The sequence below is a fragment of the Sylvia atricapilla genome, chromosome 8 (genome assembly GCF_009819655.1).
Source record: "Sylvia atricapilla isolate bSylAtr1 chromosome 8, bSylAtr1.pri, whole genome shotgun sequence".
Lineage (NCBI taxonomy): Eukaryota > Metazoa > Chordata > Aves > Passeriformes > Sylviidae > Sylvia > Sylvia atricapilla.
This window is the reverse complement of record NC_089147.1, coordinates 26788289-26812113: the sequence shown is the minus strand read 5'-3', so window position 1 is coordinate 26812113 and position 23825 is coordinate 26788289. Positions and strand designations below refer to the sequence as shown.

The following is a 23825-nucleotide window of genomic DNA, read 5'->3' as shown; positions in this document are numbered from 1 at the left end:
CCGGGGCAGGCGGTACAAATGGTGATGGCTTCAGGGAGCAGGCTGGTGTGGGGATGGCCAGCAGCAGCCACTCCACTCTCTGGCTGTAACCCAGGGCAGCTCCATTGCCTAGGCCTGAGCTTTGTACTAGAGCACTGCAGCCAAAAACCTCAGGTTTTGTTGTGAGTCTGAAATGTGTCTGCAATTCATTGGCTCTTTGTCTGATTAAGTTTGGTTTTCCTTTATTAATAGACTCGGATCGTCTGGCTAATAAACAAACATGAGTCATCTCAAGTTGTTTGCAGCTATGCTGAAGACGCATGGCTTTAAACTTCTGGACAAACAGGATATAGCCAGAAGGGCATTTTTACATGGCCAACGGTATGTTTCATCAGGAACCTCAGAGCCATTCCCTAGTGGGAGTAATTCCAATTACGTGGAGGAAATGTACTATGCGTGGCTTGAAAACCCTAAAAGCGTCCATAAGGTGAGTCTGAAACTTGACTGTAATGCTGGGTTAGGAGTGGAATAGGTTTCCTTTACTTTTTCACTTGCTTTTTTAATAAAAAGTTCAGGAAAAGGCCTTGTGTGAAATGAAAAACGTGAAATTAATTTCCCACCTATTGATTGGTGTAAGATGTGATATTGCAACTATAAAAATACAGAAGAGGAACAGTCATGGTGAGCAGAGCAGAAACAATGAGAAGTCCAGACCAGAAATAGAATGCTGCTCTGAAACTTTATTCCTCCATGGAAATGCTGGTCAAGCAGTCAGTAAAGTAATTTGTTACATCCAGAAGAAGACCCAAGAATAAAATATATTTAATTTTTTGGTTTATAGTAAGGCTATCAGAGAATATGTTATATTTAAATATGTTATATTTAAATAATATATGTTGATGTTGGTGCTTCTCAACTGTCTGAAGAAGATGAATGTTCAGTTTTCTTTGGATTAAACTGTGGAAATTGTAACCTTAAAACTGAATCTGAAGTAGTCAGAATATTCTGAAGTATCTTGAAAAGTATTTTCTTTTGTATCTCTCCTCCTTTCTCCAGGCAAAAGACATTTGTTTGCTTTTCTTTTAGAAAGATTCTATTACCCAAATCCTTTCTTGCGGACAAAATACATAGGCTTATTTTTTAACAAGCTTTCTGCTGACAAAGAGGGCTCTGTTAGGGTGATACATGTATAGTAACTTAAGAAGCCGATGAGAAGTCTGATCAATTCTAAGTCAGACAAGTCATTTTCCAGGAAGTGATGTGAATTGTGCCTACAATGTTTACCAAATTGGTTGTCTGTTCCCTTATTCTCAAGGCATGTATATCAAAATGTCACTTAGAAGTTGTTGTTCTAAGTCTGATAATCTGTCTAGAGTGTGAGGAAGTGATGCATGCTGAGGGCAGAAACAAAAAAGGAAACAAAGAAGAGTGGGTTTGTAGTTGGATTTTTCTTTGGATTTTGTGTATGAACTTAGTCTTGTTAAAAGGTGACATATGCAATGCCCACTCTGAAGACTGAGTGTTATTCAGGGATTGATCCTAGGTCTTTTATGTTACACCTGAACTTGGGATGGACAAACCTTCTCTCATGAGTGGCTCTTTCTCATCTGACTTCGGGCCCGTGTCCTGTAGCTGCCAGCTGAGCTCCACCACTGTGGGGTGAGGTGGCACTTTGTGTGGGTGCACTGAATTTCTGCAGAGCCCTCATGACGTGTCGAGGCTGTAGATCGATACCAGCCCTTTTATACTGGGGATGCTGAAGGGATGAACTCATGCGTAAGGAGCGTGTGGTGACATCAAGGCGACATCTTGGGTTTTTATTGTATTTTCATTATATTGGCTTCTGGCTGACTTCTTTCCTTTTAGCTGAAGGAAGTTCCTGGTTCAGCCCCTTGGCAGTGGAGCGCATTTTGCTGCCGGGAGGCCCTGCAGGCTGTCGGTGGGTGGGAGGTTGCCCTGGGGGCGGGCAGGGGAGCGCAGAGCCCGCAGCCGGGAGCGGCAGCGCTGGAGCGCGGGGCCCGCTCCCGGAGCTGGCCAGGGTGCTGAACCAGGGCGGCCGGGAGACGGGCGCTGAGCGTCACGGATTGCTGCTCGGCGTCGGCAGAAAGGCTAAAAATCCTGCCGAAAGGCCATCCAGCTCGTCTGGCAGTTCAGGCGCAGTCTGATCGTGGATCCTGTTGAGGTGGTGCAGGTTGAACAGCAAGCAGTAAATCAGCACAAGTGAACTGACAGAGGAATGTAGGGTGTGGCCTAGGGAGTGGATCCCAGGTGTTTCAGGATGCATTTTGGTCGTGGTTTAACCCCATCTGGCAACCACGCAACACTTGTGCTTTCTCTCTCACACACATGCATGAATGGGGGAAAGAATCAGCAGGGTTGAAGTGAGAAAACTTCTGGATGGAGGTAAAGGCAGCTTAATAGGCAAAGCAAAAGCTGCATGCACAAGCAAGGCGAAACAAAACAAGGAGTTAGTTCACCAATTCCCGTGGGCAGGCAGGTGTTCAGCCATCCCCAGGACAGCAGGGCTCCAACACATGTAATAATGACTTGGGAAGACAAACACCATCCCTCTGAATGTCCCCTCTTCCTTCTGCTTTCCCCATTCTGAGCACAATGTGGTTTGGAATATCCCTTTGGTCAACTGGGGCCGGCTGTCCTGGCTCTGTCCTTGTGCACACTCAGCCTCCTTACTGGTGGGGCGAGGAGCAGAAAGGCCTTAACGCTGTGTAAGCTCTGCTCAGCAATAACAAAAACATCTCTGTATTGCCAACCCCCTTTTGAAATCCAAACCAGTTACTGGCAATTAACTACCCCAGCCCAACCAGCGTGATTATAAAACACTGTGGATTCTTTTCTAGGTTTAACAGTGTTTAATAAACTTGCAACCGTAACAAACTGAATTCACTGTGTCCCTGATTTATGAGGCTTGAAAGAATATGATGGATGGAAATAATGGATTACAGCTATTCTTGCCTAAATTATTAGGTTTTTTTCACAGCCTATGAAGAAAAGGGGAGGGGAAGAAGAATGCCAATTAATTTTACTTTGTTTCTTCAACAAAGTTAATTTTTGGTTTCTTGAAAACCATCTCATTTCATTGGCTGAAAGCTGCAAATACCTTCCTAAGATTTTTGTTGACAGAAATTATTCAATTTGAGCTTTCATAAAACAAGTTGAAAATGCTAAGTGTTGAAATCACCCTGTTTTCCTAAAAATACAGAAGTATTTGTTCTGTGATTTTGACTGTAAAGTTGTGCATTTGTCATTTGGGTATGGAAAGGAGAGGAAGTGTTGGAAAGGAATGTCAAGAGACACCATGCGGTGTTGATTATGTTTTTGTTAAAGATTTGGCTCTTTGCAGGTCACTTTTTTTCATTGTTTTATTCAGTATGTCCAGCATGGTTTAGAGAACCAGCTTGTGGATGTAGACATTGCATTCTCTTTGCTCATTTTCCTTTTTATACCCTATTTATCCTTGTGTTTGTTCTTAGATAACCCTTTTTCAGAGAGGGTGTGCCCCCTCATAGGTGGAAAAGCTTGATTTTTCCTGTGCTTTAAAAGTCACACTCTGTTCACTTGTACTTACAAACTCCAATTAACCAGGGCTCCTGAACTGATTTCCCTCTCAGAAGATTGGACTGGACATGTGCCACATATGCTTATTTACAGCTGTTTGAAATATGGCTGAAAATGAAATATGCCATGTTTCTAAGAATTTCTCCTTTCTATGTGTATCATGGTTGTGTATCAAGGAATATGCATGCGTACATATATAATATATATATATATATATATATAAAAGAGCTTTTATTCTTTGTACAAATCCATTTCAGATGATTCCCTGCTTTTCCCTGCCTTTTGAATTTCCTATCATCAGAGTAGCCAAAACAACAATCAGAATAAAATGATGTGGGCTCTGAAAAAGGCGTCATTATTTCTCCTTGAAGCTTGATGTCAGGGCCATAGATCATAAGGGAGAAGCTTGACAAGGCTCAGTTATTACTATCACAAGATTAATTACAAAACTACATGGTTGGCTATGGAGTACATAATGCCTGCCATGTTATCCTGTGTGCAGCCTCTCTGCTGTGAGTGTGTAATCACCTCCTTGGTTTTTGGACTAGGAAGAAAAGGGGGGGGTTGTTTTACTTCAACTTCATTTTATTGGTTTTCCTTTTTAAATGGTATGGTGGTGCTCAGTGTGTGTCTTCTTAAGGCTTTACTGTCCTCACTGCAGTTGATGAATATTGTGATGGCACTAGGGAAAAAAACCCAAACCATCAAGATAAAGCATAAGTTTCTTGTTATTCTAATTTCAACACAGTTTGTTATATGACAGTAAAATGTTGCCACTGAATCACTTCAATTGTGTTAGATTGCTTGAGAAAATAATGGTTAACTACAACATAGATTTGCTGGCAGAAAGAAAGAAAATGTATCATCTGTCACTCTAGTAACTTTTTTTGGTGAATGTATTTTTGTAATTTAAATCTCCTCTACCATTTTCTTGAAAATTTATACTTATTTAGGCGAGAAGCTGCAGGTTTGCTGTGAGAGTAAGCTGGTCTTCTGTCTGTTCAGTCACATGGCAAATGCTGTTGCCAAAGACTGACATTGATACACAGAACTTGAAGACTATGATTTGGTATCAATCTTGAAAGACACTATAGAAATTTGTAAAGGCTTTGATGGATGTGTATCTAGTGAAAACTAATTTTCTGTAGCCAAATGATGTATTTTCCCTCCCCTCTGATTAAATGTCAAGCCTGTCCAACAAATCAATAAGTTCAAAAATGTGATAGGAAAAAATAGTCTGGGTCCATTCTGTCTCAGCTGGCTGCATCTTCAGATGGGAACATTTTCTTTATATTTGTGATTCTGCATGAAGAAAGAGCCCTATACTGATTCTCCTTAACCAGATCGCTTGTTGGGCAAATCTGTTTGGAGTTTGCTAACAGCTCTCACAGCAGAGTATTTGTCTAAAAACACATTCAGTTGTCTGTGGGACTGTGCTGTGATAACCTTTATATTTAAATGAAAGGTTTTACTCAACAAAGAAATAGTTATATTATTATCATCATTGTATGTGTATCATGGAGTTAGAAAAAGTGAGGAAAAAAACTTTAACATAAGCAAAGCAAATTCTTTATTAAAACTTCAAATGTGAGAGATGTCATGGTTCCAAATGTGTTTGGAATTTCCTAATTTAACGTTTAATGAAAATTTATATCTGTGTATTGCCCAAATAATTTCTCCAGTCTAAGTAACTTTAGTAGTTTAAAAAGGGATTATGATTGTTTTTCACTGTCAGGAGTGTCCAGACTGGGTGCTGTGCAGGCATGGAATAACAAGACTCTTCTTAACACAGACCAAAAAGGTGTAGAGAGAGAATCCCAGCTGAAATACAGTCACACTAATAGGCTCTTGTAGACCACTTATAGGATGTAAATTCAGACTTCTAATCTCAGTGTGGCTGCCAAGATGTCAAGGTAAGAAGAATATAGGAAACGGGCATAAATAAGAGAAGGGAGGAGGAATGAATTCTTCGTCAGTGTGTCTGGAACTGGCCACCACACATGATCTGTCTGCTTTAATTTGTCAGCACATCTACAAGTTAGGCTATGTTTAGATAAGCCTGTGTAAGAGCAGGGTGATAAATTAAGTTTACTGTATTTGTATTGATGCAGCTTTGTATGAATAAGTAAGTAAAAGGGGTGCATTAAAGCAATGTTTCTTGGGCAGTGGCCTCATGCTAAGGATGAGATTCCCACCCACAAGTTCAATTAATCCCCCCACTTCCACAACTTGAACTTGGAAGGTTGGGTGGTGTTTAGTTCCTTTATGCTGTCCCTCTCACAGCATTTCTGAATACCTCAAAGCTTTTAGAAATTCCAGTATGAAGACTGTTAATGAAAACAAAAAGAATTTATAAATATTTTTCTGTCATGCCATGCTTGTATTACGTGATTTTAATTCTTTTGTGGCTTCTGTAATGCATCTATTAAGTAATCTTTTAAAAAGAATTGCTTTGGATTACTTTTTCTTTTTGCCAGCATTTGGTTCTTTGAAATGTAATGGAAATTTGCACGGGTCACATCCTTGCAGAAATTTCTCTCTTGCAGTTCTTCTATCCAGTCACAAAGATATATATCAGTTTTTAAATAGCTTCCTTTTTGTTTTCTGAAGTTTGCCAACTGAGGGAAGTGTTTTACACAGACTTCCTTCTTTGCTGAGTGTGTCTCACGTTTTGTCCCATTCTGCTGCTCTCTGTTAGTATTCATATATCTGATACCATTCTAACCTGGCACAGTGACCACCTCTTCAGAATGGAAACAGTTCAGGAAAACAAGAGTTGGGCATATGTAAGCAAAGAGCTTGTGTAAAAGAACAGAAGGAAATAAAAGGATCTTTTGTTTGTCGTGATTCAGTTCCTGAGATAAGTGCTTTTCTAAAATTATGACTTGCACCTGAAACCAGGCCCATAATTTCTTTCATGGTAAAATAACCTAAGCCGGTGAGTAAGGAATCTTAGAACAAAAATCTCACTCAAAAAAGCTTTAATAGCTTTTAAAGTTTCTTCAAGAAGAGCTCTTAAGGACTGATTTTGATTTAGCATTATCAGTGAGTATCTTGAGGTACCATAAATTCTGTAAGTATCATAAAAGGAATGGATTCATTTAGTTTATTAAGATTCTTTGTTCTATAGGCTTGATAGCTTTTTACCAGCAGCATGATATTGTGCTCATTCTTGGCTGCCTGAATAAACAGCACAATTAAAAAGAGCTGTGTGAATGGATAATAAATGAAGATGCTTTACAGTCCTGTGTGCTGGAGAGTTTTCTGCTGAGCAAGCTCGGTGTAAGAAATGAGAGGAAAAGTGTTCTATGTAAATAAAGCACACAGTTGCTACTGACACTGGGCTGTATCAGGTTTTTTTGCTGTTGTTAGTGGTATCTACAACTGTAATGCAGTGAGCTTCCATTTGCAGCTTGAAAGAGGTGCTTGGGTTAGGCTATAGTTTGAAGTGATCACTCTTTCTCTTCTGTGTGCACGTGTCCAGTCGTGGGATGTGTTTTTCCGAAGTGCCAACGCTGGCCAGGCAGCCCAGCTGCCAGCTCAGGTGGAGGGAAAGGCGTCGTTCCTGCAGAGCCACGGCCTGGCCCCGACTCCAGGGAAGGCTGAGAAGGTTGTGGAAGACCACCTTGCTGTGCAGTCCTTGATAAGAGCATACCAAGTAAGTGCATTTCGGGGTGGGTGTGCAAAGGTCTTCTGTGCAAACAACCACCTTCTTTTTTATGTTCTCATTTGTATTCTGGTCTTAACTGGTGTCTTGTTTCTGATCCAAAATGCCTTGAGCTAGACAGCTTTTCTTTCCAGCATGGTATCTAAACATGGAAGTGTTGGATTCAGACTGGGGTGATCCTCTGGTTTAGCAAAATCATAATTCATATTACCCACTGACCTGATGTTGGTCATCTGAATTAGTCTGGAGAGAATGGTTTGTGAAAGTCTGCCTTCACCTCTGGGAATGTTTGTACTACAGTCCTAAATGTTACTGCCATTCTTTAGGAAAAGATGGAATGTACTTGCCTTCTTATACATCTAAGGTGAATCTTGAGATTCCTGATTCGAGCAGGATTATGGGTAAAAAGAGAGAGGAGAAATGATGAATTAACCAGAAACTGAATTTTGGGAGGCTGACAGTACTGAGTTTGGGTTAACTTTGATGGATCCTTTTAGAGAGCTGTTCATAAAAATTGATTTTGTTTCACACTCTGATTTTTAATCCTTTTATTAAATTAAGAAATTAAGTCTAATTTCATTATTTTTCCTGTAAAAGAAGAAGGATTTTGAAAATAGGACCGTAGGTTTTGTTAGATGTTTTCCAAATGAAAAACAAGTTTAAATATTTTTGTTTAGACTTGTATTTAGTATCTTAGTTTCAATAAAAGGCTTAAAAATGATGTTAAAATTCCCCCAAAATAACCAACCCATAAAACTAGATCTGTTTTTAACAAAATATTCCATAAGTATTTTTGGCTTAGTAACTTCCCAAGAAGTTTCCTACAGTTTGAATTTGAGCAATCTGTTCCTCCCTACCCTAAGTATTTTAGACCCTGTTTGCTGTCATGAGAAGGATAGAAGAGGAACTTCTTAAAAAACCCTTTTTTTGAACACATTGCATTGTCACCATTGAGTTGGAGAGTTGTTGTAAAAGAGTAGAAATGTTTGTGAATATAAGAATATGTGAAAATTGCTTAGAAATAGATATAGAAAATAACCAATTTTGCACTAAAAATTTGGTGAACTATTAGAGAAAATGGGGCAACGTTAGTCTGCTTTGACACAATTTACTTGAAAATAATTCAGGGATTGCCATTTTGCTCCCTGTATTTGTCAAGTGATGAAACAGAAATGTCTGTAGAAATGGCAGGCACCCATGTGTCTGCAACAAACAGTCACAGAGGATTGCCTAAGGCAACTGTCTGCTTTTTAGAAGGTATTTAGTACCCTCTAAATTCAGTGTTGAAGGGGTATGATAATTTGTGACCCTCCTTTGCCTGATAATGAAATGAAATGGAGAAGGATACAGAATTTTCATTTCTCAAACCTGTCAGTGTTTTATGGTTTTCGTGGTAAACTGCTTTGTGGTCTGTTGAGCTGGACTTTGAGAAGGCAGTTAATCTACTGCTTGTTCTTGCAGAGAGCACTGGGCACACTGAAAGGATTTTCAGTGGGATGTGTGTGCTTAACAAAAGCAAGGCTGGAAAAAATCAAGGTCTAGTTTCTGATAGTCGGTACTTGCATTTACTCATATGACATGTCAATACCTACATGAAAAATTTCTATGTATGTATTTTCACACGGTTGATTTTTGCAGATGTTACTATTTTCTGTATTCAGTGAAAGCAATAGGACTTCCTAAAAATACCTTGATATTGAGGAAAATACTGTCTTTTAGTTAAAGACCAAACTGCTCCTGGAATAATATAGCACAGCCTTTACTGACCTGCCTTTCTGGGTTTTGGCATTCCTGCCAAAGATGGAAGTCCCATCTTCCCGTTAATACTGAAGAGCAGATGTAACTTGGGAGGTGAATTCTTTCCTGTTGATGATGTTCGAGACAGAATTGTTTGCTTTGTTCCAGTCAGATAAACAGTCAGTAAACAGTCAGATGGCACAGATGTTGCTGTGGGCATCATTTGGCCTGTCAGAGTTTCATTACTGGTGATTCATGAGATGCAAAGAATCACAGAAGTCAGGCTGAGTTTACAGGGCTGGTAGTTCCAAAAAAGATGCTGCATTTCTGGTTTCTTATGACTGGAAACCATTTTGTTATAAACTCTCTTGCAAATATACAGTAGTTGAACAGTGTTTTTACAGATCCCTTCTTGATGAACCACACTATAATGATATTCTGTTACTGTGTGATGCACTTCACTGTTAATATTGCACTTTATAATTTTGATTTTTTTTCAGGGACAGTTAGGATACTAGCAATGTGAACTAAATTCTACCCAAGGGATGCAATTTGTTGTTAAAAACAAAAATTTTAAGGAGAAATTATTAATATATTCATCTATACAAAGCTTTTAATGAGTCACTTTTGTATATGAGAGTCACACATAAGAGGCATATTAAAAATTGTTTTATGTTTGTGACTCTCTGGGATCAATTAGTTATTTCTTCTGTAGCAATGTTACATGATAATTCACTAGTTTATAGCAGCTTATGGCAGGCATTAACACCAGTCACACTGAACATTGAAGGCTGGCTGAATTCCTCACTCAGTTTGTGTTCTTCAGTGTCTTGAATATCAATTCTATCCGATCAAATTTCTGAAATTTCATGAATGAAAGTAGATGCTGTCAGGTGCTATCTGATGTGGAGCAGAGCTCAGGAAGAGTGATCACTGCCAGTATAAACTACTTCAGCACCAATCTGTTTTAAGTCAGCAATTCTGTATCTGCAGGTGCAGAAAGCAGGATTCAGGCAAAAATACAAAATGACTGAATTGGCAAATGGTAAGGTCTATAGGCTCAACATAGTTTCTTAATTTTACCCAGAGACTTAGAGTGTACTCTCTAGTAGCCTTCTTCACTAAAACTCCAGTGTAATCCCAGTTAAATTGTGTGCCAGACATAATAAAGATTATGTTGCGATGTGTAATTTTTGATAGAGGTATATATGTCATCGGTCATATAATTTTTTTTTCTTTTGGGAAAACTTGGGGAATATGTAACCCTGTGGTCACATTAGTGGTGTTTGCTTGTTCGGCTTAGTGGCTGATATACAAACTATGGAGAGAAGTCACTGACTCTTTCCCTTTGTCTGACTTTCAGTGTGATTTCATTTTGCTTTTACTGTCCTCCTCTTTCAGATCCGTGGCCATCATGTGGCTCAGCTAGACCCCCTTGGAATTCTGGATGCAGATTTGGATTCCTTTATTCCATCTGACCTTATTACCACCATCGATAAACTTGGTGTGTAAGCTGTGTGTCTTCTTGTTTGCAATGCTCATTTGGGTGTCACTGGACTGAGGTGATTTAATAAGACATTGCACAGATTCATAGAAAGGCTTGGGTTGGAAGAGACCTTAAAGATCACCTAGTTCCAACTCCCCTCTATTGGCAGGGATGCCACATTTCAGGGGTGCTTCTACCTTTTCTGCTTGCTGATATCATGACATAGAGCCTTTGAGCATCTGTAAGGAGGCTAAAATTTCAGGACGATGGAATTTCTACTCTGAGATCACAGGTGAGGTTCCTGTGAATTTATCTTCTGATGAATGATTGTTATAAATACTCTATAAACCCCCTAAATATTTTATTTTTGAACCACACCAGAAATTAACACTAATCAATATATTCTGATAATCTAAATTACTCTTAGAGCATTACAGTTCATACTGTTTGAACTGGGGACATCTGAAGGCTAGTCAGTAGGGAAACCAAGCAATAGAGAAAGCACCAGACAGAGGAACTGAGGGTAAATTCCATACCAAATTTGGAATCTAATGTCTGATACTTATTCCTTATGTGTACCTTGAAGTCTCTTTGAAGTTATCAGAAAAAAAAAAATGTAAAGCGTAGAATTCTTTACCTGTGGATATAAATCCAATAGTGATTATGTTTTCTATTATAAACTTCAGTTTACTGCAGAAAGAGTGTAGTGCACTAAGGTCTGCTTTTGCAAAGGTTGTTCTCATTGTTAGGAGGGCTTGTGTCTGAGAAATTGGCACTGATCAATTTCTTTGCCTCTCTCTACTTGAGTAAAAAACACACCTGATTGATTTTTCTCTCCTCTTCAATCTGCCTTGTTTGTTTAAAATGTGGTTTTCTACTTGATGAGGACACTGAATCAATTTTTCTTTGATGTGTAAGGGAAGCTTTTTTGATCAGATGTAAAACATAATGCAGGAAGTAAATAAAACACTCTCTGCCTGATTTTACTGTAAGCATATCTACTGCCTCTGCTGCTCTGTTTTCTACTTCTGGTGTAGGGAAAGAAGTAGTTCTGATTGTATAAAGGAAGTGGATGCCTAAGACTAAACAGAGAGGTGCTTACATAAATTGGGTCTTCTCTCTGAAGTTTGTCAGCTTTAATTAAAGAAAAGTATCTACTAGATAACACATGAGACATTTATGGAGCAAATATAATTAATTTGGAGCATGGGTGACTACTGGCACGTCAGCACACGTTTCTTTAGACTCTGCAGATAATTTAGTGCAGGGTGTTGTGACTGGTCAGAAGGCATCCACTGAAGCCCTCATGCCCATAGGAAAAATATGCCAGACCTCTGAATGAGATGGGGGGATGTGTTTGGGAGTGTAACTGAGATTTCAGTTTGTGAAGGGAAACAAAATTTCTAGCCCAGTCTTGTCACAGCTAAAATAGAGGAAGATCTCAAATGCCTATCCTTGAATGTTGCAGGCAGGAAATTTATAGCAAGTCTTTGGCAGGACAGAAAGTATTTTAATATTTGATTTTTCTGTTAATTTTCTTTGTCCCATCTTCTGGTTTCTTTTTGAGAAACCTTGTGGTAGGAAATTTCTTCTAAAAGTAAGAGTTGCTTCTAAAAATGCAGGTAGTCACACATGTGCCTACTGCATGAGTCACAGGGCAGAATCTCATTCAGGATTTCAGTAGGATTGTATCTCTTTAAACACGACGGGATGCTTCAGTAAATATGTGGTGCTGTGGTACAAAGCACAGATGTTCTGTGTGTGCCCAAACCACTTCTCTACGTGTTCTGGTTCATGCATGAGAGAACATCAAGAGCCTTTAAAGTCTGAGGGAAAGTCAGCAAAATTGAAGAAATAAATGCTTTGTTTCAAATGGCACTAAAGGCCTTGTCCCCTGTGTCACTCTCCCCTCCTGCTGGGAGAAAACCTGCTATGATACTGAAAAGGAGAATTAGAGGCACCTGTGCTTTTTTTTTTTTTTTTTTTTTTTTTTTTTTTTTTTTTTTTTTTTTTGCGCCAATCCAGGTTTGACATTTTAATATATTATTGAAATTTTTATTATAACCAAAATTAACATTTTAAAATGTATTATTTTTAAAGCAAAAACCGTGTTATGTACTGACAGGGCTGTATAGTGGAAGTGGTAGTAATGCAGTCCTATGGCTTGTCTTCAACTCTTAAGTGGTGTTATTATTTCATCCTTAATTTACTGTTTTGCTTTTATCTTCAGAAAAGTCACTTAACATTTAAGCACCTTATTGATTTAAGAGTTATGTGCATGCTGTTGTATCAGTGTTAAAGTGGGTGTCTACAGCTTATTTGGAATTACGATAAAGAGTTGAAAATTAAAAACGGAGAAGCTATTTTTGATTTTCAAATATTTTGACATATGTAGGAACATATGTAGTTTTAATGTGTATATATAAGATTCTGTAACTGTGGGTAATGTGTATTATAAATGTTGTACTTTTGCTTCTTACAGTTAAAAGAAACTGTTTTTCCTTCCTTCATTTATTAGGTCAGAGTTAAACTTGTATCATACGAGGCCTTGAACTTGCATTGATACCAGTCTTTCAGTCTTGTCTGTTGTGTATTTTGGCTTTTGAAACTGCATAATAGTCAGGTTAAATATTTTCTTAAATAATAATCTCAGCCCGAACAAGTTTAGATATGTCCAAATCAAGATGGGTCAATGTGGTTAAACAAGTTTTAGATTGGGGTGTGGATATCTGTGTGTTTTGTTAGAGGTCACTGCCTGGGAGCTAGAGCTGCACAGGTCATTTCAAACTAATTTTCCTAAAAGGAGAAAGAGGGTGAATAGAAATACCTTGAAAGTTCTGCAGAGTGCCTGTACAGCATTTTATTGAACTTGTGTAAAATGCTTCCACTGACTGGTTGTGTTGGTGAGAAGGCATTCTTTTTGTGTTTGTTGTGCATGATAGAGCAGGGTATAAACAGTGAGCTGCAAGAAGTAGTGTGGAAAATTGATGATGTGTATCTGAATGTGGTAAAATATAAAAAAGGCTTGGATGATTCTAATTTCTGTTGTTTCATCTGAGCATTTAAGAAAGAATCAAATAATGACTATTTAATTCAAACACTCTTTTTAAAATCCAGACTAAAGTCCATTTTACTTCTGGATACCTTCAAAATATTCACACTTTCAATTTTTAATCTGGCATCTGCTTTATTAAATATAACTGCCATGGCTTGAAAAATAATGCTGGTTTTCTTTTTGTCTCCTGTTCTTTGCAAATCAATACCATACCTGTTGTAGGGTTTTATGGTTTGCATGAATCAGATTTGGACAAAGTCTTTCAGCTGCCAACAACCACCTTCATAGGAGGAAATGAGAACAGCCTTTCTTTGAGAGAGATCATCAAACGCCTGGAGGTCAGTGGGACATGTTTTCATTCAGACCAAAGTGAACTTTTTCCAGGTGTCAGTCACAAAACCCCCTTATCATTTGTCAGTTATTAACAGAGCCTGTAAAGGATTCCAACAACATTAAAAATAACCTTTGTACTATTTCTAGAGGTAGCAGCACCACTGGTGCAATTAGCTGGATATTGGAAATACGTAGACTAAGGATGACTATAAAAGAGGTGAATAGGGTAGAATATTAATGCCAGCCCTTGTTCTGGAAAGAACTGATATTGTTTAAAAGGAGTAGAGTCTTTGGAAATTGTCTTTGAAGTGCTGTACCACAAATGAAACACCTGTGCACACAGTGCTCAGGACACTCAGGGGCTGCTTTCAGATCCCCACCTTTAGTGAGACCTTTACTTGAGGAAAAATATGAAGGCTGGGTACCAAATTCATGAAAGCCCAGCAGTAGCTTGTGATGGTCCTTGTTTTCCATCCCCAGTCTTTTTTCTAGATTCATTATCTGACAGGTGACATGGTTTATGGCATAGGAAGTCATCCAAGCTAAAATAATTCAAAGAAAAACTAATTTGAAGGAACAAATATCATTAGAGGTGAACTCCAAATAGCAAAGCAGCAAGTAGGAATGATAATGAATTTGTAGACTGCCAAGTGAGTCATTGTTGGATATTCCCAGTTGCTTGACTTTTACGTTGGCTTTGCTGAGGCATGGTAAATTGTTAAACCACAGTATCTTTGTTGTTCATTTGAGCTCTATATTTAATTGGGGGGGGGGGGGGGAGAGGGGGAGAGGTCGTTTGTTTTTGCACTTCTAGCTTATCTGTGTAGCAATAATCCTTAAAATTGTAATGTGCAAATAAAAGGACAAAATCAGTTGCAAAATCTAAAAGCCTTAAGGAACTGATTGTGTTAAGGAGAGAGAATACTCTGCTTTCCTCTTCTCTCTAGAGCTTTGGATTTTTTTATTTTTTTTAAATAGAGGTTAACATTCAACTCCTTAAAGGCAGTAGAGAGCACACACTATCTTGAGAGTAGTTTTGTCTCAAACTCACAGTAGGTCTTACTTCTGTTGACTTGTATTTTGGACATATTCTTTTCTAATGAAATAACTCTTTTTAATGTAAGAAAAAGAAAATCTTAAAAATGAACAAGGAGATAAAATTTCTGCTGTGTCTTTGCATTTCTCCCTGTCCTTTCTCTGCTCTCAGATTGGATTTTTTTCACATTTCCAGGTTTCTGGAACTTGACAGTTATCAGATAATTTGCATTAGACTTGATAGCTGTCTTCTCACTGTCTTTATTTCTTGGTTTAAGGTGACATTTAAGAAAGATGTGGTAAAAGGCACAAATTTTGATAAATTACTTGAAATCTTTGCTGGTCTGTCTAAAGAAGAGTGTACTATGCCTGTAGGAACAGCATGGAATTAGGTGACATGTGCCAGTCAGTGTAAGGCAGATTTGAGTGTAGCACCAGATGAGAATCTTCCAGTTTAAAAATTTTGAAATGTTACTTTGTAGAGAAAGCTTTGTGAAACAAAACTAGATTCAGTAAACAATTTATTCATTTATAGAATTACTTAGGAGGAGGTATTGTGGAAGAAGATGACAAGGTAGCTTTCAGAGAGTAACAGAGAATATAATTTTAAAAATACATTCATTTCTTTGTGGCCCACTAGCTCCTAAATCTTCCCTGTTGGTGTTTTCACTTGCTAGAATACCTACTGCCAACACATTGGCCTGGAGTTTATGTTCATCAACGATGTGGAGCAGTGCCAGTGGATCCGTCAGAAGTTTGAGACGCCAGGAGTTATGAAGTTCACAAACGAGGATAAAAGGACTTTGCTGGCGAGGCTGGTGCGCTCCATGAGGTACTCTGGGCTGGGCTGGGCCACTGCTCTGTGCCTGCTGCCTGGGGCCTGTGGGATCTGGAAGCTGCTGATGTAGGGGGGAACAGTATCACTGAAATCCGGAGTACAGGATGGAGTTAACCTGGCTGCCATATCAAAGGAAAGTCTGTGCTGTGAGGAATCTGTCAGGGTCCTGTGTTGTGACTTAGTACTCTGTTATCTTAAAAGGCCTTTAGTGGCATGCCTGGCGGTGTTTTCAGTGGCTTGAGGAGGTGAATTAGGAAAAAGTTATTTCAGCACACTAGTAATATACATTTGTGCTTGAGATTTGTAGCCTGTTTCAGAAAATAAGTGTCAGAACGATGTTGGTGTGTGATTTCAAGTACTGTTTCTGCCCTTTTCATTTTGAGATGTGCCAAGATGTATTGTGCTATTGCATGACCTGGCAGCTGCAGTTTTAGTATCCTCAGTAAAAGAAAGCACATTTGGAAATAGCTTATTGACTGCTCCCATTGTGGCTATCTGTGTGGAAATACTGTGATCCCAGAGATCGAATTATCCTCTTGCCCCTGGAACAAGGCTTCTCAGACACAAGATTTATTTCAGTCCCTACAGTCTCAAACTGTGTATGTCCTTTGTTAAACACAAGAATCAGAGATTTGTAAAGGCACACTTTTTGGTTAAGATTCTATGTTCAAAGACCTAAAAATGAAGTGCTCATTGGAGGTGTCAAAAGATATTTTTGCCAGGTGGTTTTTTTTGCCAGTGTTATAATGTCTCATTAAAAGTTTCATTTAAACAGAAACAAAAAATGACACTTAATGGTCAATCAAGTGAATATTACACTTGAGTAAGTTTGTTTAACAGGCCCTCAGTATGAATCATCTCCGTTTATCCTAAAACAAGAATTTGTGCTTTTATTCCTGCCCAAGCCGTAGAAAGATCTGGGGTTTCTAGTGGCATGAAGGAGCCCAATGTTCATCTTCTGCCAAATTAATTGTCTACTGAACGGGGAAGAAAAAAGTTTTACAAAAATTTCTATCCAGCTATTTTTAGAGTGTTTTTATTTTATTGTTTGAAAATTACCTAGGAAGAAAGTCTGGTTTTGTGGAAAATTGGTTGTCCTCTTGAGATTTGTGGCTTTGTAAAGCATGTTTTCATTGTTTTGCTCAAGACTGTTTTTAAAAATGTTAATTCCAAGAAATACAGAGCTTGCGTACTTAAAACTGAATTTTGAAGTTGGATTTCTTATGCCTTATGGTTTTCACTGATATGTTATTGAAAAAGGGTCATTTTAAACTGCTCCTGATGTAAAATGCTCATTGTATGTTTCTGAGCTACTTTGTAGTGCATTAGTGAACATGTTAGACCCTGATGTGGAGCCTGGGGAGGGTCAAGTATTTCCAGATCAGTCCCTTCTGAGAGCAGCCAGCTTTCACCAGATGTTTTTCTCTCTGGGTACTGAATGCATGCAGTGACAGAGGCTGGAGCTCTGTGTCTCCCCTGGCGTACGGGGCCTGGCAATTTGTGACTGTGAAATACTGTAGCTCTGCACACTTAGTGGCAGATTGCCTCAAGTCATCACTGTTTGTCCAGTACTGGCTTAACTTGCTGCTGCAAAGAGGAAGAAATCAGTGTGTGCACTGCTTTCCTTCTCCCTGTGGGACCTGCTGTTCACATGGCACACTGCTTTCCCTTTCTATAAAAACTGGCATAGCCCCACAGACTTCCCTGAGGAAATCTGGCAGAACAGCTCAGTTGAGGGTCTGGCTTGTTGCTTAGATGACTGGATTGTAAGGAATTGATGGGTGAGCTAGGAGAGACTTTTGGCAACAGTTCATGTCACCGCCTTTAGGACTTCAGTCTAAAGAGGTAAGTATCAGGATTCTAAGTGAGGAATAAGCTGAGTATTAATGGATTATGGCAGTGTTACGGGGTGAGGCACTGCACAGATGATGTAACCAGTACAGTTACTTTCATGAAGATGTATTTTCTTTGCCTTTCCTATCTCCAAGCTTTACAATGTATAATCCTTTCAATGCTTGTTAAAACATACTTTTTAACCACTCACATTGCCTCTGGCCCAAATGCATTAAAGAATGAAAGAGCTTAGAGCTGTCAGGCATTGACATAATTCTGCTGCTGAAGCTGAGGCAGAGATACCAGTGTCCTGCTTCTTGGCCCATTTCTAAGTGTTACATCACAGTCCAAGGAGCCTTGCTATTGAATGAGACCTATGGAATAGGTGTGCTTTTTACTCTTTTTTTTTACAAGTGTTAGAAAATACAGGTTGTTATATTTTCTTCAATTCATAGAAAAGACTTCTTTGCTGTCACTCTGCCTTCCCAGTGCTCATGAGAACAGAGTGTAACTTGAGAAGTTAATTTTGTCTGAGGTGGGGACTCTCAATTGTTTCAAAGTCCTAGTAAATAGTTTTCAGATGGGGGAGAAAGAAGACTGAATTCTCTACTGTGTTTCCCTCCCCATCTGTGACTTAACTCCAGAGGCAAATAACTTGTATTCACAGATGTTTTAAAACAGTTTAATGTAACTTTATTTGCTTTAAGGTAGTAAACAATAAGTATTTGCTGAATTACCTTAGTACAAATAATTTCTCTTGTTTTTTTTTTTTGTTTCTTTTTGGCAAAGATTTGAAGACTTCCTTGCTCGCAAATGGTCTTCTGAAAAGAGATTTGGTTTGGAAGGATGTGAAGTAATGATTCCTGCACTTAAGACCATCATTGATAAATCCAGTGAAATGGGAATTGAATATGTTATAATGGGAATGCCTCATAGGTAATGCTAATTTAAACACCTCAACAAATGGGCTTTTTGTGCTGGGACAAGTTTTGGGTTTAAGAATTTTGTTTAAAAAGTTGATATTAGAAAAGCTGAGACAGGAAGAGTGCATCATAACAAGTAATGGAAACACAGAACTGTAGCAAATCCCTCTCAGTAAGAGGCTTCAGGCTTCAGAATTAGATGGTAGAGAAACTCTCCTCAGTATACTTTGAAGCTGCAAACAAACGTGGCAGCAGCCATGGTATTTCTGCCATTGCATAGAGTCTCTAGAACTGGGAAAGCTTGGTGAGGTAGTTTTGAACTTACTTTTGCAGTATGCCTTAACTAATTTATAATGTGATTATTTAAAGACTGCTAGATAGCCACACAATTCACTTGGATAACAAGGTGATCTAAAATGTCTGAGGGAATGCATTGGAGGAACTTTGTAATGGGAAGAAGGGTTAGATCAAGGGTTTCAGGCTCAAAAGTTTGAAGAGAACATTTGCAAATTTCTGACAGCGTGGTTTGCAGATTCAAGTTTTCTGCTCTGTTAGTACTCTGTTAGTACTGTTTTTGAGACATAACTGTGTTGGGAATTTTCTTAGAGGTCGGCTGAATGTATTGGCTAATGTAATCCGAAAAGAGCTGGAGCAGATCTTCTGTCAGTTTGATCCCAAACTTGAAGCAGCTGATGAGGTAAAATGTTTTTTCATTACATCTGTATAGAGAGGTCAACATTCAAGATAGTTCTCGGTTGTTTTGGTCATGGTTACCATCAAAACAGTGTTATCAGCTGCAACACCTTCTTTTCTAGTTTGAGGAACATGATTCAGTGAAGTTTCTTAATAAATTTATAAATTATACTTCTAACATGCAGAAGGTCTCTCAGAAGTGATTGTAGATGAATTCCATTTGACAGAGTTCATAACCTCTAAGCATCTCTTTTTGTTTTAGATGAATGAACAGAGTAGTAATATTCTGTAATTATTTATCTAACACTTGATGATGACAGCAAGATAATAGAATAGGAACAGTCTGAAATTATGTTGTGAAACCCATAGTGCACACTGATGTTCAGGTAACCAGATGCATTTTTCAGGTTGAATCAGGAATTTTGGGCTTAGTGAATCAGATGGAGCAGGTCTGAATGACATTTCTGAATTGTAATTATGTCTTTCTTGTTAGGGATCTGGGGATGTAAAATACCACCTGGGAATGTACCATGAGAGGATCAACAGAAAAACAAACAAGAAAATCACTCTGTCCCTGATGGCTAACCCTTCTCACTTGGAAGCAGTTGATCCTGTTGTGCAAGGCAAAACAAAAGCTGAACAGTTTTATCGAGGGGATACAGCAGGGAAAAAGGTAAAGGTTGTTTAATATGGTAATTTTTAATGGTAGTTTTTAATGATATTTTCAATAAAAATACTTTGTCAGTAGTTACATATCACAGAATCTTCCTCTTTTCCTCCTTCACAAAATGATATATTACCTGTTCAACTAGGTAAGGTTTGTGACATAGGACCTCAAGAGTAACTTCAGGAAGTAGGCTTAAAGCTTTATTTCCTTTGCAAACTGAGAAAAGGCAGCAGAATTCTGAGAAATTTATGGTTTATTATAAAATTACTGTTATATTTTGTAAGCACTACAGAAATATAGAGCCAAGAAATCCTGCTGAGAAGCTCAATCTGCAGATTTCCTTTCTAATATATGTGTGGATATGTGTGTACAATTCTCCCTCTTAGGTTATGTCCATATTATTACACGGGGATGCTGCCTTTGCAGGACAGGGAGTGGTTTATGAGACATTTCATCTTAGTGACCTCCCATCCTACACCACAAATGGCACCATTCACGTTGTGGTCAACAACCAGGTAACAAATACAGCGTTTTCCAATCAACCTCTCTGCTGAGTATTTGCCCATCTCTCTCTTTTTATTGTTTGTTTTTAACTGGGTTCCTTGCCCCCTTTTGGTTATTAGAATGGTTGAGATGTTTTTGAAGATGCTAGTATCAGGCAACTCTTGAGTGGATAATATTTTATCACCTACATGTATTCCATTCAATTTGTAATACTTAATTGGATTAGGCTTGCTTTGGTTTTTAAGGGAGCAAAAGGAAGCTAGCTAGCCAAAATAAAAAGCTGATGCTGTTGCTGTGTGAATGGCTATTAAATGCTAACTTCAAAACAGAGTAGAGGGAGGTGCCCAAATTATTTTAATAGTTGTTTCTGGAATTTTTAGATTGGCTTCACCACAGACCCCCGTATGGCCCGTTCATCTCCATATCCCACTGATGTTGCTCGTGTGGTCAATGCTCCCATTTTCCACGTGAATGCTGATGACCCTGAGGCAGTGATGTATGTGTGCAACGTGGCTGCAGAGTGGCGAAACACTTTCAATAAGGATGTGGTCGTTGACTTGGCAAGTCTTGGTTTTCTTTACTTTGCATTCTGTGCATTATGTACTATTTAGTTTTTTGTGGCTTGGTGTGGAAACCTGAGAACCTGGGAGATGGGATATTAGGAAGATGCTAATAGAATAAGCCTCGTTGGTCCAAGACCTTAGACTTAAGGTCCAGCCCCTGCCCTTTAACCGAGATTGGACACCTGTCCAAGTAAAACCCTAAAAATGCCAGGTTAACCACACTCCCTCATCTTTGGATGCAGCCTACGGTCTGATGTGTTAAATCATTTCTTTGGGCTATCCATCATACCCATCTCATTTATTGGCCATGTGCAACACAGCCAAACTGGGACTGGGGTTGTGGGGACCCCCCTGCAACACATGGTGCCTGAACAGGGGTCTGAACCCTGCCCCCCCAGGGTCTCAGGTTTCCACAGCTTAGAAGGTCTAGTCAAGGAACAAATTTGATTTTAAAGGCCTTTAGTTTCCTCATTTTAAAAAACCAAGCAACTAAGAGGCCCACAAGAAGCCATGAATGTTTTTTATACAATAAACCTCTTAAAATCTCTGTAAAACTCTGAAATGGAAGTATTCCACTTTGCATTTTTCCTTATCAACAGAAGCAATCTTCCCCTTTGTAGGTTTGTTACCGTAGGAGAGGGCACAATGAAATGGATGAGCCCATGTTCACCCAGCCTCTGATGTACAAGCAGATCCATAAGCAGGTGCCGGTGCTGAAGAAATACGCTGACAAACTGATTGCAGATGGGACTGTGACACTGCAGGAGTTTGAGGTACACGCCAGCAGAGTTAGAGGGAGTCTAAGGAGTTGTAAGGAGAAAGACCCAACTGTCACTGTATGCTGCCTACTTGAAAACTCCCCGACTCTGATTCACCCTTTGACAATTTGTGGTTCAGTTTGGCTTGGATTTTCATGTAAAATATTACTATTGTAACAAAAGGACTGGAAGTGCTCTGAAGTAATTAATATATATTGCACATAAAAATTGCTTCAGTTCTGAAGGAGAAGGTGATTAAATGAGGTCATTGGAAAGTAGAGGCATTTGTCAGCTGTTCTTCATCTCTAGAACCTTGATTCAGGAGCAAGACAATATTTGAACACTCCTGTTGATAGCTTCATATTGATTAAGTTGGCAGGCTTGCGTCCAGGAATGATGAAATAGAATCTATTTAACATTTTAGTTTTCCTGCAAGAATTCAACCAAATTCAGAGATCATTTGAAATATTCCACAAAGATGAAGTGTACAGTCTGGTGTCTGTATTAAACTGGTTAGGTCTTTACCTTGATTTTTTTGAGAATGGGTGTTTAGAGTGCAGATGAAACCTTCTGAGGAGCCTTGAAACCTTCAAGGACCTTCTGAGAAGGTGTAGTGACATGATATTGCAGATCAAGAAATACACAGTTTGGGTAGGTGCGTTCTGTTGTCTGTAAGAAGGATCACAACTCAGGCAGAGGTAGCTTTCCTGAATCATATATTGAAAGAGTGTGCCTGTAGAGGCACCATGGATTTGATGACTGGATCTAGGATCCTGGATGGATGTTTGGCTGTACAGACTGAGCTCAACATTGCTGTTAAATCCTTTAAAGATTAGCTGACTTAATAGCTTGAATGTGATTCTGGAATGAAACACAGATGTTGCAGAGGCATTCTGCCACCACTGATTGTGGCATTCGATCTGTTTCCATTGAGAGGTGTGGCAGATTCTTTGCTAGACTCTCCCAGAAAGACTAATTTTTTGTTACACTCCTCATGTTACACTCCTCTGTAACACCTGTCCAAGGAACTAAATGATTTATTTAGAGTGATGTGTATAAGCATGTTTCTAGAAGGTAGTTTGATCCTAGATAAAATTAATTTTATTTATTTGTATTATTGTAACTAAATTTTCTCATGGAGTTAAACAGCTGGTTTTATCATGCTGAATGAGAGGTGCCATCTGTAAGATATGAGAGTACTATGTTTATCCATTTTAAAACTGTTCTACAGGAAGAAATTGCAAAGTATGACAGAATATGTGAAGAAGCATATTCTAGATCTAAGGATAATAAGATCCTTCATATCAAGCACTGGCTGGATTCACCTTGGCCTGGTAAGGAGTGTCTTTTCACTTATCCTAGTGTCACCTGAATATGATTTTGAGCCCAAAATCTAGGATTTAAATAGATTTTATCAGACAGAATTCCTTTAAAATGGAATATATGACCTTTGATTTGCTCCTGTTTGTAGTAAATATAGCATTCTGCCAGATCAACTTGAAATAAATGCTTTTGTTAAAAAATGGGCAAAGTAAGCTGTGACTTTGAAAAAGCATTTTCCAGTTTAACAGAGAAGTGGTTTTCCTGTACTATTAACTGTCTGGGCTGTCAGAAGAAGGAGTATGTCTCATGATATTTATTCATTTATTTATTTTTATTTGAGGGATTGAGGTGCCATATGCCTTTTATTGGCTGCCTCTGCCCACATAGAGGACTTCACAGGGAGTGAAAGCAGAAGCAAGATAGATCATTGTGTGCCTGTAAGATCAGCTTGTGTTGTCATGGAGACAATCAAAAGTATTGTTTCCCAGGAAAAGGGGAAGAACTAGGCTTAGTCTGCTGCTTAGAATGTCACCTGAGTTGTTAAGTAAGTTGTTGGTAGTATGCATATCTCCTAAAGAGTCCTTGAACATCTCACCAAATCTTTTCCTCCCAGGCTTCTTTAACGTGGACGGAGAACCCAAGAGCATGTCTTGTCCCCCGACGGGCATTTCAGAAGAGCTGCTGACTCACATTGGCAATGTCGCCAGCTCAGTGCCAGTCCAAGACTTCAAAATACACTCAGGTCAGCTGAAGGCTTTGTGTCTCCTGCTGGCTTCGTGTCTTGCTCCATTTCTGTGTTTCTGCACAGAAGTTATTCTTGGGCCACTTCTCAAAGAGGAAAATGCCTGTGACTTT

General features: G+C 38.8%; 1 protein-coding gene across 1 annotated transcript in view; it reads left to right on the top strand.

The window, feature by feature from the left end:
- The first annotated feature begins 235 nt into the window (after window positions 1-235).
- Window positions 236-23825, top strand: part of OGDHL (oxoglutarate dehydrogenase L) — a 45972-nt gene continuing 22382 nt past the window's right edge. Inside the window, exons 1-13 of the mRNA XM_066324193.1 lie at window positions 236-466; window positions 7040-7213; window positions 10361-10463; window positions 13723-13838; window positions 15546-15700; window positions 18329-18475; window positions 19069-19159; window positions 19649-19828; window positions 20209-20337; window positions 20707-20886; window positions 21510-21662; window positions 22879-22981; window positions 23584-23712. Coding sequence (XP_066180290.1) covers window positions 260-466; window positions 7040-7213; window positions 10361-10463; window positions 13723-13838; window positions 15546-15700; window positions 18329-18475; window positions 19069-19159; window positions 19649-19828; window positions 20209-20337; window positions 20707-20886; window positions 21510-21662; window positions 22879-22981; window positions 23584-23712 — 1867 coding nt within the window. The 5' untranslated portion in view covers window positions 236-259. The remainder of the gene's footprint in view (window positions 467-7039; window positions 7214-10360; window positions 10464-13722; window positions 13839-15545; window positions 15701-18328; window positions 18476-19068; window positions 19160-19648; window positions 19829-20208; window positions 20338-20706; window positions 20887-21509; window positions 21663-22878; window positions 22982-23583; window positions 23713-23825) is intronic.